Source organism: Streptopelia decaocto (assembly GCF_964273445.1).
Source record: "Streptopelia decaocto genome assembly, chromosome: 5".
NCBI classification, from domain to species: domain Eukaryota; kingdom Metazoa; phylum Chordata; class Aves; order Columbiformes; family Columbidae; genus Streptopelia; species Streptopelia decaocto.
This window is the reverse complement of record NC_138659.1, coordinates 67,750,456-67,767,442: the sequence shown is the minus strand read 5'-3', so window position 1 is coordinate 67,767,442 and position 16,987 is coordinate 67,750,456. Positions and strand designations below refer to the sequence as shown.

The 16,987-nt window shown below is 40.9% G+C and overlaps 2 protein-coding genes across 27 annotated transcripts in view; both read right to left on the bottom strand.

Moving 5' to 3' along the window:
- Positions 1 to 221: 221 nt before the first annotated feature.
- LYPD5 (LY6/PLAUR domain containing 5) lies at positions 222 to 4,330 on the bottom strand. Its single transcript, XM_082053916.1, has 3 exons — positions 3,781 to 4,330; positions 2,967 to 3,083; positions 222 to 2,404 (listed from the first exon to the last, which is right to left on the bottom strand). The coding sequence occupies exons 1-3, from the start codon at positions 3,833 to 3,835 to the stop codon at positions 2,199 to 2,201; spliced, it is 378 nt and encodes a 125-aa protein (XP_081910042.1). The 5' UTR covers positions 3,836 to 4,330; the 3' UTR covers positions 222 to 2,198.
- A 127-nt stretch (positions 4,331 to 4,457) lies between these two features.
- Positions 4,458 to 16,987, bottom strand: part of TACC2 (transforming acidic coiled-coil containing protein 2) — a 144,037-nt gene continuing 131,507 nt past the window's right edge. For 24 of the 26 annotated variants that reach the window (XM_082053889.1, XM_082053910.1, XM_082053913.1 and 21 more), the window contains 5 exons: positions 15,147 to 15,190; positions 8,417 to 8,577; positions 7,388 to 7,494; positions 6,116 to 6,236; positions 4,784 to 5,003 (listed from right to left, as the gene is read on the bottom strand). In XM_082053889.1, the coding sequence (XP_081910015.1) occupies positions 4,938 to 5,003; positions 6,116 to 6,236; positions 7,388 to 7,494; positions 8,417 to 8,577; positions 15,147 to 15,190 (499 nt within the window). In that variant the 3' untranslated portion in view covers positions 4,784 to 4,937. Of the gene's footprint in view, positions 5,004 to 6,115; positions 6,237 to 7,387; positions 7,495 to 8,416; positions 8,578 to 15,146; positions 15,191 to 16,987 lie in introns of those variants that run through there. The other 2 variants (XM_082053906.1, XR_014184176.1) reach the window with 2 other exon arrangements.

Here is a 16,987-nt window from a genome sequence, read left to right as displayed (position 1 = left end):
GTGTTTGTCAAGAGGATAGAGCCTTACCTTCTTATTTTATCATGGAAATATCACAGGAAGACAAATATCAACATCCACTATTTTATCTAACAGATTTAAGAAACACATCCCACAGAAAAATAAAAAGCCAGAATTCCTGCTGAAAAACAGAGCACCAGATACAACTGGAAATCCCAATTAAAATATGCAGTTTTGTTTATCAACAGACGTCGTCAGCCATTGCATGTATTTTATTTTCTCGTTAAGGAAATGCACTGAGCATATAGAGATTACATTCAATACAGATTCATCATTACAGGACAATCAGAAAATGCAGGTACAATCAATACACATTTCCTGTAGCAGAACAGATTGAAGGAACTGATTCAAGCTGAGAATGAAATGAAAAATACTTAAATCAACTTAAGGGATTTTGACACAGATGAGATATTTAAGTGTAAATTAACTTTCTTAGCTGAGATCTGTTGCGTTGTTGCAACCTTCATGTTTAACAGCTTTATCAGAGTTGTGGTTAGAGAACCGCCTTGTCTAAGAGCCGATTTGAACAAAACCCAGAAGAATAGTCCCAGTCTGAAGCCACAATCTACAGGAGATGGTGCAGGATCCAGACAGAGGAAAGAATACGATAAAACAAGGAGAAGGTTTGGTCCATGTGACAGGCAACAGCTACAAGGCAGGTCAGGGTTAGACTCTACTTGAGGTTTCAGTGATTGTTCCAATCTAGAGTTTGCAACCTTAATAATTCTTTTTGTGAATGTGCAGAGTTCTATGACACACTGCCTGGAACTGATTTTTCAGAGAATTATACTGAAAAAAAGTCACAACACAAATCTAGTGGAAAAACTACTTTGCCACATATTTTGTGAGTTCCATAAACTTGATGACCAAATCTTTTTTTCCAAATGGGCAACTAGACTAGAACTCGAAAGACCACCTCTAGTTCAATAACACCAGCTGGACTTTAAGCCAGTCCTATGCATGCTGTGTGCCGGAGATTAGACCAGATCATCATAGTTGGATATTAAAATCTACAAATATCACTCATCTGCCTCTCTCTCTGAGTTTTGAATCAAAGGAGGATTCACCGTGCTCTCCAGTATCACAGACCCAGGACCCTGCTTAGCGCTATCGCGTCGTGCGTTACATCACTTCTCCCGTCTTGCCTAGTTTCAACATAACCACTTCAAATGACCATCTGCCTATGACATTCTGGATCATTTACTTGGTAAAACTGCAAGGAATTGGATTATTAAAGATGTTGAATTAGTTCCTCACATCTCTAAAGATCTCCAATTAACTTCACTCACTTTGCAAAATAGAAAGGATTTATAAACCACCACAGATCAACTCAATGTACTCTTACTCTCAAAGAATAAAGTTTAGGACAGTGAAGAATTCGTCACATAGTTGAAACTTCAAGAAGAATTTGGATAAACAAAAATGTTATTACTCAAGTTATAATTTGCCTACAAGACAGGGATTAACCACTTGTTCTCAAAACCAGCAAGAGAGATAGAACGAGCTGCTCTTTGGAGGGAGTTTATCAGGTCAAAACAACTCCAAGCTCTTTATTACTATTATTTTTTTTCTTCCAGTGTTCTGATAAGATTCTCAAAGGAGCAGAAAAAAGAAAATTTGAACTTTATTTTTTTCCAGGAAACATACATACTATAACATACCTCCATACATTTTCCTCTCAATGACCTCTTACAAGTTTGTATTAATACTAAATCATTTTTATTTCATTTTTTCTGGCTTTGTCCAGTTAGCAAATGTTCTCTGAAAGACTAATTCGGGTGCTAGAATTTTCAGTCACTTTGTGCTTGAAAACTTTAGGTTGCTTTTGAATGGCTGCCAACAGTAAGCAGCATTTGGAAGACATTGGTCCTTTACCCTACTACAGGGCTACTTGCAGCTAAGACTTCTCTTTATATATACTGTGTAAATTGTAGGAAAAATGTTACATACTCGCACAATCAATCCCTTATGATATAGAACAAGAGGGCAGCATTTCTTACATATAGGTCAAGACACATTTAGCAGAGGGAACAATTTTTATCTGAATATCTGTCAGGTCTGCCTACTGCTTTTTGCCTACCCAGAAATATGGTACATGGAGTAACGCGATCAGGAAATATAATAATCCCTTTCTATAGAGGCAGATGTGTTGTTTCAGGATACCCTTTTTTTTTCCTCTTTCATGTCACCTTCAACAGCGGGTGCCACAGCAACGTGAAGATGAGGAGAGGGATGTAGCTGGTGGAGATGGTGACTCTGGACCCCGGGCTTTTTGCGTTGCAGTTGTTGGAGTAGCAGCAGTGAACGCTCACCCCGGGCGCTCGCGATCCGTCCCTCCTCGCCCGCTCGCAGAAGGACCTGAACGAGCAGGACTTCATCACCCCACCTGGAACAGAGCCACACTGAGCCCACGGACCTGCCCCGTCCCCTCCGCACCGACCGGCCCTGAGCAGCAACATCAGGTTTGGCCTCTCCTTACAAGTACGTAAATACAATTGCACCAGATTGCAGCACACTAACGAGCTCCTCCTTAAGTTAAATAGTTGTAATTTATCTTACAAGCACCTGATGCACCTTAAATATCCCTGAATGTGCACAAGTGCAGTGCCTCAGTAGCCTTTCCTTCTTAATTTCCATGTAAGACATATAGTTTAAAACTGAGAGATTTCACCAAGAAGTAGGGAATACTTAAAATGCTTTTTTACAGTTTTCCCATAGCTTAGATATGGCTCATCATGGTATACTGACAATCAAACTCCCTGGGATTTTGTATCGGATTGCTGCTAAACCAACAAAACTAGGGATTGAGATTTATTAATAGAGTTTATTCTGAGAGGAAACATTTACCTTTGTTTCTCCCCTTGTCTTACACTCTTCTCTTTCTAACACTGCTTATATATTTGTATTATTAAAGAATTAATGAGTCTGGACTGTTGGTGACAACTTACTTGCTTGTCCTCTAAAGACTGCACACGCATCTGAGTGGCCCGGACATTGCTGGGTTCCTTGTCTGTTACAGTCGTCATCGCTAGAACCTACACAGGTGTAACACTGCAGCGCTTCGCCTGCCATTAGGGAAAAAAAGACCACTTATAACAGCAGCCTTTAGGGTTTACAAAAAAATAGCTTAAAATATCGGCTATGCACTCTTTCTAATTTTGTTTGAAGCACATGCGAAATCGCAAAAAGGTTTAAAAAATAACTAAAGACTCTGCAAGTTCTATCAATTTTTCTTTTTTTTCAGATGTGGTCCAGATACTGATTTTAAAGGTAAAAAAACCAGCCATGTATTATTTTGTTGTTAGAATTTGCACTTAAAACAATCCAAGAACAGCAGATGTTCTGTAATTGCACCCACACCTTCATGAAGATTTTCAGAGCAGCGTCCCCTGTAACAATTTGGGCTATTGTGCTTTTTCCCCCCTCCATCATGATCTTTGGTCCACGTACCATGAAGAACTACATTGTAAACACATAAAATCTTACTGTGATCCATATTTCATTTCCTCCTAAAGTATCCACCCAGGCACAACAGTATATCCATATGGATATTTACATTTAAACTTGTTAGCTTTTACACACTTTTATATTTACATTACACAGCAGAGGGGAAATTCTGTGCTGACAACCACATACACAAAATATTCTGAAACCAAACAAACTGAGAAGCCACAACAGCAAGAGGATAATTCCCATTTCAGCAATGCCTGAAGTGGAAATGAAAAATAAACTAAATAAGGAAAGAAAAGGGAGTTGACTTACTTTTGAGTACAAAAAGGGAGCTGACAAGAAGCAGGCTGAAGACTGTCCACATCATGGAGATACAGGAGATGCACCATTAGCCACAGAAAGCAGTTTGTTTGCTATTAAAGCCTTAATGCCTATCTGACATTCCTAATCCTTTGCAGAGGATAACTTAGAGGCTAAAGAGGTGTGCGAGAATGCTACTTATCTAGCTGATTCTGGCTGTACTCCTAATCACACGGACTTCATCTCCACAAACCCTGCGGGAAAATTCTTCCAGTGGTGGGAAGAAGAAAATGTATTATTCAGTTTTCAGTGATGCTTAAAACCCACCATCCCACGCCACAGCCTCCAGCCCACACCAACAGTCTCATTCCATTTGCCTCTGTGATTTGCTGGGTCAGAGTATTAAACATTTTGGAGGATTAATCCTATGCCTGGGACATGAATGGTTTAAATCGAGCATATATATATATTATATTTATGGACAGAGGAAGATATAGACATAGATACGTGCAGATAAGTAGCACATTCTTGTGACCCACGAAGTGCTCCAAGCAGTGGCCCAAGCGCTGGTTTCCATGTAGCAATTCCTTAAAAGGTGCTGCATGTGAAGTAAGCAAGTGAAGTAAAACGTAAAACAGAGCCATCCTCATCTTCAACTTTCAACGAAAAAATTTATTTACAATAGAGAATTTCATTTAAGTGACATGCATTTTCTTTTTTCTTGTTTGGGTTTTTTTTTTTTTTCATTTTTAATTTTATTTTACAAATCAGCAAATGCAGATAAAGTTTACACTCCTTAAGGCAAGAGTCCCCATGCAAGTAATACATGTTTATATTAAATCCAAAAAGACATCCAACATGGGAACTCATGTACAAAGGGAAGGCTAGGATCAGCAATTTGTAATTTCTTAGAGAACTTGACAATCTCCCTGATACAGGAACTTTGAGATCAACTTGCTATGAATTATACTATGAAAATGCAAACAATAGCAAGAAATTCTGATAGTCATCTTAGTACTGCATACAATTAAATCAACTTTATTTAGAAAGAAAATACAGTAGTGCATACGAAAAAGTGAAAATATAACCTGTCCACATAAATGTATGGACATCAGTGTGCCAATGGTCATATTGCACTCAATATCGAAGTCCAGAGATTTGGTTAAAAGTTAGCTTTTCCCCATTTTGGCAATCAGTTCATCGCAAATCTTTGTTAATTCTTCTATCTCTTTATTCTGGAAAACAAAAGGCAATATGAAGTATTATGAAAAACATTGTTAAGATGAGGTTTGTTGGGTTTTTTTTAATTATCCTATCTTGGGAGAAGTGTGGGAGAATTAGATTTTTTGCCAACATTGAGAATAGAATATAAGTATGTGCATAGATAGTAGCTATGTATAATGCATTCAGACAATATGCTTATTTCCACAGACAGCTCCTCCAAGTTCAATAAATACCCTTTAGCACTAGAGCACACAGCTTTACAGCTGTCATTCCTAGGAGATGGCAATAATACACAGCATAAATTTGTTTCTAGGCTGTACTTTTATAGCATTATTTTCACCCTGTTTTCCAGGGGCTCTAAAGCAGGGCTGAGCTGTGCTGTACTGTGAGAAGCTCCTCTGCTGAGCTAGAGAACATGAGATATAAATAGAGATTTCCGACAGTCACTTCTCCCCTAAGCTGTACAGATCCGTATCCCACCATTTTGTCTGTGTTAGCAGTGGAGGGACGTAAGCCAGCACTGGAAACTAAAAATGGAAACAAAAATTGAAAGAAGAACTAAAACAAGAAGAACTTAAACCTGAGAACCAAAGGAAACCAGGGGCCCTGCTTGGTGCCCAGCTGCATGCTGAGATTTGAGCAAGTCTTTTGGCCCTGAGTGCTGGCCGGTGTCTGAGGTCAAAGCCCAGCAGATGGGTCCACCTGCCCGAACTGGTGCACAGGGCTGATTTTGTTATAAGAGCTGGGCAACGGGGCTCCCTGGGCCAGCTGGATGTGAGGAAGAAATATTTTACATTGAGGGTGGTGAGAGCCTGGCCCAGGTTGCCCAGAGAGGTGGTGGATGAACCATCCCTGGAGACATCCCAGGCCAGGCTGGACGGGGCTCTGAGCAACCTGAGCTGGTGAAGATGTCCCTGCTCATGGCAGGGGGGGCACTGGATGAGCTCTGAAGGTCCCTTCAACCCAAACTATTCTATGAAACAAGGAGCTGGAGAGGTCTTTGGCCAGACCTTGGCTGTTGTCTGAGCTCCAGAGAGCTGAACACAGACACTCTGGGGAGAAGATTTCACTGAACTTTGTTAATCCCATTGACTTGTGTTAAAAGAGCTGAACTGCTGTTTACCTTCTGTTCCAGTGTTCTTTCCAACGCGTCCACTTTCAGCTGCTCTTTACGAAGACTGGCCTGATATGCTGCTTGCTCTTGCTGTGCCTTGCCTCTCACTTGTGCAATTTCAGCATTGGCTCTAGAAAAACACAGATTTTTGTCACGTCAGATTCTCTAGAAGAAAGGACAGCAGGTACTAAAGGATGGACTGCATGTTAGCAGACGGGTGGTGAGGACAGGGCTGCTTTCTGCATGTCTTTGAAAGTAGCCTGAGCCTCACTACTACAGACTTGACTCCCTCTCCTGCTCAGCAGAGACTGCAAAGTCTTTTTTTAATGTCCATGTTGTTCCCTCCTTGCTTCTCTCAGATGTCTGTGCTGGGGTCATAAATCTGACTTAGGTAGAGGTGCTTTATGGAAGGTTCCAAATCTGATCTCCAGTTCTTGCAGACTAGACTCACAGCTGGGACAAGTGCTGGACAGCAAACCCACGTCTCACTTGGTTTTAGTCACTGGTAGTCCTAGTGACATTTTAGAGACATCTCATGGGTCTAGAGGACTGTAATATGAATCCTGAATGTAATCTCTAGAAATGCTTGCTTGGTTATTACATGGCAGCATAGCAAAAAAAGAAATTTAAAAAATAGACTGGAGCTGCATATTTTAAGCCACAATCCAGTGTTCACTCCTTAGCCGTGCCTTAAGGAGCTACTATCCATGCAGATCTGGCATGATCTTTTGTGCAACTATTCCTCATCACCTTCAGCACAAGTTGGGCCGATCCAACTGGTATTACTGGGGAGAGTCCACCTGAGTGATTCTGCACTGAACCAGCAGAGCAACACTTACATGTTCTGTTCTGCTGATTGACGCAGGGGCAATAACACAACCTTGAGCAATAGCAAGTCTCTGGGGGCAGGCACACTATCTGCAGGTGCAAATATCTGAGCACAGCCCTCCATAGCTGCATAAACCTAGCTAACAGCTTCTTTCTTGACCTTCCCTGGAAAGTACATTAAATCAACATGAAGACATTTGATAAAGACAGAAATTTAAGGTGTTCTGCATGGTCCCTTCTTGCAGGACCCTTTCAATATGAAAATAATCCTTTCTGTAGGGATGGAAGGAACACCAGCACATTATAGAAATTCTGATTATTGCATTTCACGCCCCACTCCATCGCAGAGCAGTCTGTGCTGTGCGGACTGAAGCAGCAGGTTTGGGATGCAAGGTCCAGCCACAGGAATCTTCCTGCAGCATGAACGGAATGAGAAGAGATGTTTACAGTTACCTGTCCAGTTTTTCCTCAGCGTGAATTTTGAGTGCTTGGTACCTCTGCTCTTCCTTCTTCACTCGTGATAAATATTCCTGTGCACATTTCTTTAACACTTCTTCATTCTTAAATGAAAATATTACATTAAATTTAATCCAAGAGACTGAAGTGTAGGACAGGCACCTATTTGCAGGAGTTACACTTAGATATTTTAAGGGATGGAGAACAGGAGGTTGAGGGGAGACCTTCTCGCTCTCTACAACTGCCTGAAAGGAGCTTGGAGCATGGAGGGGGTTGGTCTCTTCTCCCAAGTAACAAGTGATAGGACAAGAGGACATGGCCTCTCAGGTTGTGCCAGGGAAGGTTCAGATTGGATATGAGGAAACATTTCCTCATGGAAAGGGTTGTGAAGCACTGGAACAGGCTGCCCAGGGCAGTGGTGGAGTCACCATCCCTGGAGGGGTTTAAAAGACGTATAGATAAGGTTCTTAAGGACACGGATTAGTGCTAGATTTAGGTTATGGTTGGACTCGATGATTTCAAGGGTCTATTCCAATTAAAATGATTCTATGATTCTATGTAGTCTAACATGGACACCCCCACACAGATGCTGTCTGAACCAACATTACACAATGCAAAAAGCTTTCACAATTCTTCTGTTTGCATTCAACACATGGCTGTGATCCCTCATCTGAGGATTACAGTATATCACACACTATAGACACCACCTCTGACCTGAGGTATTCATGTTCTGGGTTGTAACAGAAGACCAGAAAGCAGCCCCAACATATGCTCAGGTCCCGCAGTTCTGTGACATCTATTGACATCGCAGTGTCACAGATGGGAGCAAGTTACTCTTGTGCCAAATCAACTCTTTTTTCAAGCCAAAAAGAAAGCACAAAGGAGCATTCACATCCTCTCCCGAGCACACCGCAGGCTGGTGTGGTTCATCAGATTTGACTGGAATGGAAGACGTGCCCTCTATCGGGCAGCACTGCCTAAGCCTGTTCAGCTTTGCCCTTTAAAAGAGAATTGGACACGACTCACCTTCCGAAACCCCTCCAACACTTCTTTCATCTTTTCATATCTCCTGAAAAGGTCTGCCAGGGATTTCTCCACTGAGTTCAGGTCTGCCAAAGCTTGTTCCTTCTCCACTATCAGCTGCTGAACAGTGTGATGGGAGACAGATTTCTCTCTCTGCTCATCCTCTGTTAGAAAGAAGAGAAAAGGAGGAAAAAAAAGCAATTTTCAGAAGGGTAATAATATAAGAAGTGATTTCACTATCATCTATATTTTTTACTATAGTCTGCTCTAGAGTGGGTATTAGTAAGTTTGTGTGATCCAGAAAACTCACTTTTATATAAAGACACAATCCTGTTTTGCAAGAAGGTTGCTAAATATGGTGATATTTAAATATGGTGATGTTGGGGGAAAATGTGAATCTATCTCTGTACTGATTTATTTCACCTAGAACTCAGCTGTTTCCATGAAAAAGGCAGGTGTTGAGTTTCCCTTGTTTGCCTGAAGCTGCAGTAGCTGAAGGAAAGGACATTTATTCATATTACGAGTGCTGGCAATAAATGATTTGCCACTGCTGATATACGCTTGTCATCTCCTGGCATCTCTTCTAATCCTGCCCAAACAAGACACCTCATTTAATGGAACTGAACTTCAATTCTTCCCCTGGAAAAACTGTGTTTTGCAAACTCTCGTTCTTGGGATTACTGTAGGCAAGTGCCAGATAGGAAATCTAACATTAGACTGACTTTCTAAGTTCTGGTTTGCAGAAAACATGTTCCGAGCATCTCCTGTGTATAATTAAATTTGAGGCAGGAGTGGTGGGAAGAACACAACAGGAATCCAAATCCATATGGAAGAGAAATTTTCAGAGGTGTTGACTTAGTAATAAACTGGAATACCAGTATAACACGGGAAGAAAAAAATCTGGCATTGTCTTCCAAAATGCTTCATTGTTTGCTTCATATCCTAAAATAAGATTCTTGTGTCCGTTTTAAGGTGTACTTTGAATGATACTGCAATGAAAATGAACCCATAAAAAACAGCAGTTTCATATTACTGTTTTCCTTGTCTATGATGGGAACTAAAATAAGGTAAGAAGTTCTCCCTTCTGAAGAGCATGGGGCATTTCAAAATCTATCACCTTTCATTCAGACCTTTATATTTTGAAATATAAAGAACTAAACAAGAGTTTATTTTTTAAATTTGAATAAAGGTCTTCATCTGAAATCATTATTTCATAGTTTTGGTCAGCTCTGAAATGTCAGAGTTGAAACTGTCAGTTCCCAAGCTGAGATGAATCTCTTCCTTTTACATATTCAGTCCTTTTATATGCTTTTTTCTAGCCTAACTAAGCCCAGAGCAGCAGCGCTGCCAGGCCATGCATCAGCTCATGTTGTCCCTGTCCTGTGCTCCCCTGCCCACCCCCTGACAGCATCTTGCTGGGGCAGAGCCTGACCTGATGTTATTTTCCTCTACGTGATGCAGAACATTGAAAGAACCAGAGAAGCTCTCAGGATCTGCACTGAGTTTGCAGCACTGGAAGTTGTAACACTTTTATTTAACTGGTGAACAAACACCTTTGATATGGCAGAACTGAGGAACACAGAGCCCTGTCATGTCAGGTCAGTTTGACAACATTTAACATTTCATTAAAAATGAACATTCTGTTCTGACTTTCTAAAGACATTTTGGTGATCATCTGTAATGTCAAAATAAGTGTATTCTCAAGGAAAAGGAGAAATTCACTGATTTACCCTCCTTCGTTTATTTTTCCAAATCTGAGAAGTTGTCACGTTGTGTTCCAGCACCAGATTTGTTTAATCGCGCTGGAGATTACACAGTGTCTAGCTTAATTCCAAAACACCTCCTGGCAGGATCCTGTTCTTTGGGAAAACCTCTGTCACTGCGACTTCAGGCAGGAGGGATCCATTTGCATGGTCACGTAATGTACTTATACATGTATTTAATGTCACAACTTCACTTTTTCTCAGACTGTTGTCTGCGGTATTTTAGCAACTTCTTTCCTAATTTGTTTCTAGGGCAATGTAGGAAGTCAGGAATCCGTGACTCACTCCCTCACAACTACAGTGTGATTCCCGTTCCTCCCAGTGCATCGTGGTGCCCTCTCCTCTCTGCTCAGCTCGACCAGCTCCTTCAAACCATCCTCAGCCCCACTTCAGCTTCCACATGGGAATTAGGGGCAAGAGACCTTTTAGGAAAAGGTTCTTCACCCAGAGGTGCTGAACACTGGAACAGGCTCCCCAGGGAGGTGTCACAGCCCCAACCTGACAGTGCTCAAGAAGGGACTGGACAACGTCCACAGACAGACGGTGTGACCTGTGGGGTTGTCTGTGCAGGGACAGGAGTTGGACTCAATGATCCTTGTGGGTCCCTTCCAACCCAGGACATTCTATGAAACACCTGATTCTCCTGTTCTCCTCTCCCACCACATGCTACAACGTCCAGGGACCAGGCAGTGACCCCAAGGCCTTGTTAGGCTCCAAGTGAGAACAAGAAATTGTATTGGGAAAGCAAGAAGCGACAGATAAATTGAAAAGAGGGAAAGTTTGCAGCGTGCCTTAGGAAAGGGGCATCTGACAATCTGAGATAACAGTTAAGACAGATTTAAAACCAATGGGTTTATACACTACAGAAAACAGAAGGTGGTGTCTGGTTGGAAGGGAACTGGAAGATTTAGGAGATATTTTCTAAAATTCTGATTAAGCTTTAATGAAAAAGCTGCTCAGTGGAACCATGCAGACAATAGTCTGCCAGTCAAATTGTAGTTAATCAGTTATGGATGCTTATTTCTAAACATTTTTATGAGGTTAGGTGATTAAAATATTTTAATTGAATGGCTTCCACATCTGCAACACACACTGTCCACAGCTCACCAACAATAACAACAGGATGCTCAGGACTAACACTATCCAAATTGACAGAATCAGAGCACCACCACCGCAGATCCGCTTTCAGGCTCAGCTCAGAATTACTCACACTACTTAATGGGAATGCAGCAAACAGAGAACAAAAGCAAAAGAAACTGAAAATGCGAAATGCTGGTGTGAAAGTTGGTGAAAAGCTTTACTTACCAGGCTTGCCTGTTTTGTTTTTGCAAGCAAATAGCAAGAAGCAACAAAAACGGAAGCAAAACAGAAAATCAGGAATTGTTAGGAAAGCAGAAAATAAGTAATGCAACAACCTGTAATGCACAAAGCATAACATCTGTTTGTATTTCATAATGAGAATTTCATTATGTATTTAAACGGACAAGTATAAGGATACATTTTTAACTGGGAAAACAAAAAATAAAGTAAAAAAAAAAAAAAACACGTGACAAATCCATCAATAAAAAGGAAATCCTGGAGAGGGATTTTGGAAGGGAGCTGGGGTCACACAGGCTGGCAGTGCCGCTCAGTCCTCAGCTGCAAAACTCGGGCGAGAGTCAGCAAAGCAGCAGCACAAGCAGTGGCTGGGCTGGAAAGCCTGTTCTTTTTAATCCCCCCTCCTCAGTAAAAATAACAGTTTGTTAGGGGCTGAGGCAAGTGTAAGAAAAAAAGGAAAACAAAGTTAAAGTACCAGTAAAAAAAATATGCAAAGAGATGCTAACAGGGGTCTCTACACTGACAGCTTGCGAGCTCTGCCTGTGCAGAGTGTGGCATGGAACTAATTGCATCAGCTCAGCTGGGTGATATTGGGTTTTATATATGTGTGACAGCAAATACTAGACCTGCCACAGCCTTGAAATCAAAGGCAATTAGCATTTACAATGCATGTTTTCATGCCTTTATAGGCAAACATGCACAATCATATAGTTAATATGGAATATTTTCAATCTTCATTATACATACACATGACAACCTAAAAAGAGCTGAGCAGGACTTGTCGACCACACTGAATATTCATTAGAGGGATTTGTGAAATCAGTTTGCTTGCAATGGCCTCCTAACCAGGCTGGATAAATAGCTCAGAAGGGTTAAATCATAAACAGAAACAGCACAGGCATTTCTTTTGTTAAAATGCATCTTTTGCTTTAGCAGTAAGACGTTATTGTGATAACAATTCAGTGAAGTATATGCAAATAGCACACAGACAATCATTTCCCTCCACAACGTGCCACTTGGATGAGTGAACTCCTTCATCTAAAAGGACAGTAATTTATGACAAATGATGGAAGAAAGTGGGACAATTAGATCAAACATTGACATTAAATGCAGGGAGAGGAAGCCCCACATTTAACGCATTACCATGCTGTAGGATTTGAATACTGCTCTAATTTACACATGCTTTCTGTGTCACATGCTTTTGCAAATGGACAGCAAATTACATTATTTATAGCCAGAGCTCTTAAAAACTTGCCATAGATCATTTGAAAGACTCAGACTGATTTGAAGTTTAAAAATCTTTCTATTTCCTCTGTGATCAATGGCCCGATGCTTTAATTATCCTTGATGTCTTTGCAACAAGAGTAAAAGGCAGTTGTAGAATTCACTATATACAGATCTTAGGATCACTCTTCTATCCCTTCTTTTTGCACAGCAACCTCACAATTTGATTTTTTTTTAAAAAAACAAACAGTGTCTCAAAAATAGAATTTGAATTTGTAATCAAAAATAAACTTCTGTTGCTAACTATATGCATATACTTGGGAAAAAAAGACAGGTCCTGTGTTTGTACATGTGAAGGGCCAGGTTCAGGGACAAAGCCACACCAGAGTATGTTTAGTGTAAAGCAAAATGAATTAAGTTCTTTGCATACTCTGGTCACTTCTATTTTAACACTCGCATGACAGGAAGGACAGACATTATGTCAGAAGGCAGGCAGATTTGCTCAGTTGTACATACAAAATGCGGTGGAGGCATAACACCATAGAGAATGAAGCCAGGCATATTATTATTGTCTATTATTCCTTATTATATATCTTATTATTTATTTAATCTATTATTAGCCTTGTAACGCTTATTTATAGGGTCATTTTTCCCTTCACTTGAAAGGCGGTTGGGGTGTCTCCCAACATTTGAGAAATGCAGGAAGGCAGCAAAAACACCGGACATTGAACTAATTTCCCTCACTCCCTTGGGGTAAAAATAAGCAAATTCACTACAAATGTGTGTAAACACAACTCAAACATTAATTGAAAACCAAAAAAATTTAAAACAAACTGAAATATTTGGGGGTCACACAATACTGGCTGTATATGAGGGGACTGCCAAATTTAAAAGGGGCAAAATCGTATATGTCGATAGCTGCAATAAAAATCCTTCCCCATTAAAAACCTGTCAGAAAGATGCGGGTCTGGCTGTTGTGTTCCAGGCACACTGTGCTCTCTGTGCCACTTCTCTCAGCAGGACTAAGAGGAATAATTTCTTTCTTTTCATTTTTCAATAAATACAGTGCAAACAGCCTGGATTCACAACACCCTCTGCTCACAGATCGCATTAGCCAGGCCAGCCTTTCTTTTGCATCTCACAGCTCAGGTTTACCTCCTAGACCACTCCTAATGGCTTTTAACAGTGTTTCATAGCTCTCCACTGCTTTACTCGAGCTTGTCCAGATGAGGTTGGTCCTGCTTTCTCATCAGCCACTGCTTCTTTATGAGTTTTTTAGGGATGTGATTTAGAGGTTAACTTAGCAGTGCTGGATTAATGGTTGGACTTGATGATCTTAAAGGTCTTTTCCAACCAATATTATTCTATTCTATTCTATTCTATTCTATTCTATTCTATTCTATTCTATTCTATTCTATTCTATTCTATTCTATTCTATTCTATTCTATTCTATTCTATTCTATTCTATTCTATTCTATTCTATTCTATTCTATTCTATTCCCTATCCTATTCCCTATCCTATCCCCTATCCTATCCCCCATTCCATTCCATTCCATTCCCTATCCTATCCTATTCCATTCTATTCCACGAACCCATGACCCTGCTCAGCCGTCCACCTTTCCGGGATACAGCTTGAGCCGAAGCAGAACACGGTGGCACAAACCGCCGGTGCTTTCTGTAGCCAGACTAAGAAAAAGAGCTTTGGAAATCTTATGAAGAGGCTTTAAAATCACAGCCCAGGGGCCAGACCTCCAGTGCCAAGGAGGCACACAAGTCCTGCAACTTTGGGGTTTGAAATGCTACTACATGTAGCTTTTTTAATTTGTGGGGCACACAGTTAACAAAGGCGTTTTCTAATTATTGTGAGGCAAAACATGTCATAATTTAGATCTTAAAGGAGAAGCCTCGGTCAGTAAATAACTGGTGAGGTGGACTGGTTACTCATAATCTCTCAGCTGGGATTGGAGTTAATCTAGGTTTTGGTCTGCCCAATGCACTTAGCACAGATAATCCCTGTTGTTGTAAAGAGCTAAGTTTGGTATCTCCCATCAAACAGTTGGGAGCGGATGACTAAAGGGTTTTTAGGTCACTGCAAGTCTCTCCTGCAGATACCCATGTACTCTAGGCAAAGCACTTGAGCGTGTTTCCTATGGGACAGTTTGCTTTGACGCGGAATAAAACGCTGACCTTTCTGTATTACCTGGACTGCCTCAGGGGCTGTTTTCTGTACAACGAAGCCCCGGCTTTTCATCCCAGCCCAGCAGCACACACGGGGTCCTCGGCTGCGTTCCCAATTCCCAGCAGCAGCAGATGCCACAAGCATCCAAATGGAGCCCAAATGAAGCCCACAGACTCCGACCACGTTTCTATCGCTCTCTTCAGAAAATCAAGAGCAGAGGACAGCATCTTTCAGAGTAGAAAACACCTACCTATCATCTGAGCAATTGTCTTCTCGTATTCTGAAACTATTTTCCTATAAGAGGGGAAAAAAAAAAAAAAGAATAAATGCTTTTGGCAAACAGCATAATTGCTAATGCTTACTTAGAAAATAATGCTACACAGTAACTGGAATATGGTATTTTAAAAGACAGACAGAATCCCTTCACACTTTTATAGGCTCCTTAATACCCGAGTAACAAATAAAACTGACAGATCAAACATTGCACCTGGTTTTTTATTCTCCATGTAAATCAATATAGGTGGGAGAAGGGAAGAGGTATTGCTTTCAAACACATTCTGCTATTTGAAACATGCCCAAAGTACTTTAGCAATCATGATTTATCCATAAATATAAGCACACTGGTCTAATTCAAGAGTTAAAAAACGTCTGATTTTTCCATTTCTTTCTCCTCTCTTCTCCAAGTTTGTTTTTGCTTATTTTTAATGTAAACCTTAAGTGAAGTTATAATTGGTAGCAAGTAAACCTAACAGGAGCGTAGTTGGCCCTCATCCAAAACATATGTAATTTTCCACTCTCCAAATGTGACAAAATGATCCATTAGCACTTAAGAGAACAAGACAAAAATACGCAATGATGTAGCACACAAAGTCCATCGTGTCCTGTTTCCCGAACCTGTTTTTGAAACAGGCGGCAAAACGTTACTTTTAAGACTATGTTGTTTCATATACTCACAGTAGGCTTTGAGTTTCCTTCTTGAAAAGAGGTTAGCCAAAATAAGCAGATTAAATGTGATTTAGAAAGATGATCCATCCCTTTCCAGAGCCAAATAAAGCTAATGAAATGAGACTAGCTTGATCTGTGCTTTGATTCATGAGCCACATAGGACTGTCTATGAAAAACAAAGTTACCCCACACTTCATCTGAAGTGGATATTCAAAATAACCCACTGGTGTTTGAATAGGTCTCCTTTGAAGTCTTGCTTGCACTCGCTCTGTTTTCAGACAATTCCGCTGCAGCTGGTGAGGTTACAGAAGAGACGTGGGACAACCCTGAGACAAAAGTCGGTAAGGAAAAACTAACTAAAACCCCTTGTTTTGGTGACTGGGACCAGAGCCTGGTTCTGCACATCTCCCCGCTGCCTCCACCAGCATCTGCTCCAGTGCTCCTTTCCCTGCTGTTGGTCCTGTTGTTTTAATTGGATTTCTTTTTTTTTTTAACCACAAATGACACTTTTGAGAGCAAAGACATCTGCAAGGATTTTCCCCTAAAAGGAAGGGATTGGTTTCATGTCCAAAGAAGATTACTTCAAAAGCCTGCTGTAAGCTATAAGGATTTAAAGTCATGTCATGTTCTTGTAACACCAGGCACCTTTAGGAAGTTTTATCATCCTAGAAAATGAAGCCGAGGACTCGGGGCAACAAACACAACATTAAACACTGTTAGGACACCACAGCATTTCTCAGCCCAGGCTGCACCATGGAAGTTGGCAGCACAGTGAAGTAACATTGTCTATTTCTTATTTTTACCAGCTTAGACTAGTTATGGGTTGGAAGGGACCCTCAAAGTTCATCTAGTCGTACCCCCCTGCAACGAGCAGCAACATCTTCACCTGGAACAGGTTGCTAGTTAAAGTAGGTTCTACATTCTCTGCATCATCCAGCGTTATGAATCACATGGCAGCTGATCAGTAGAAGTGGATGCTGCAATGGCACGTTGGTTTCAATAATATTCAGTTTGGAAAGCAAGGTAGTCAAGTGAAGTCTTGTTCCAAAGTCATGTCAAAGGCCTCCTTCAGTCCAGCAGCCTAAATAATGGTCACTATGGCTGGAGAACCAAAGGATGCTGGCCACATCTTTCCCCTCTGTGATA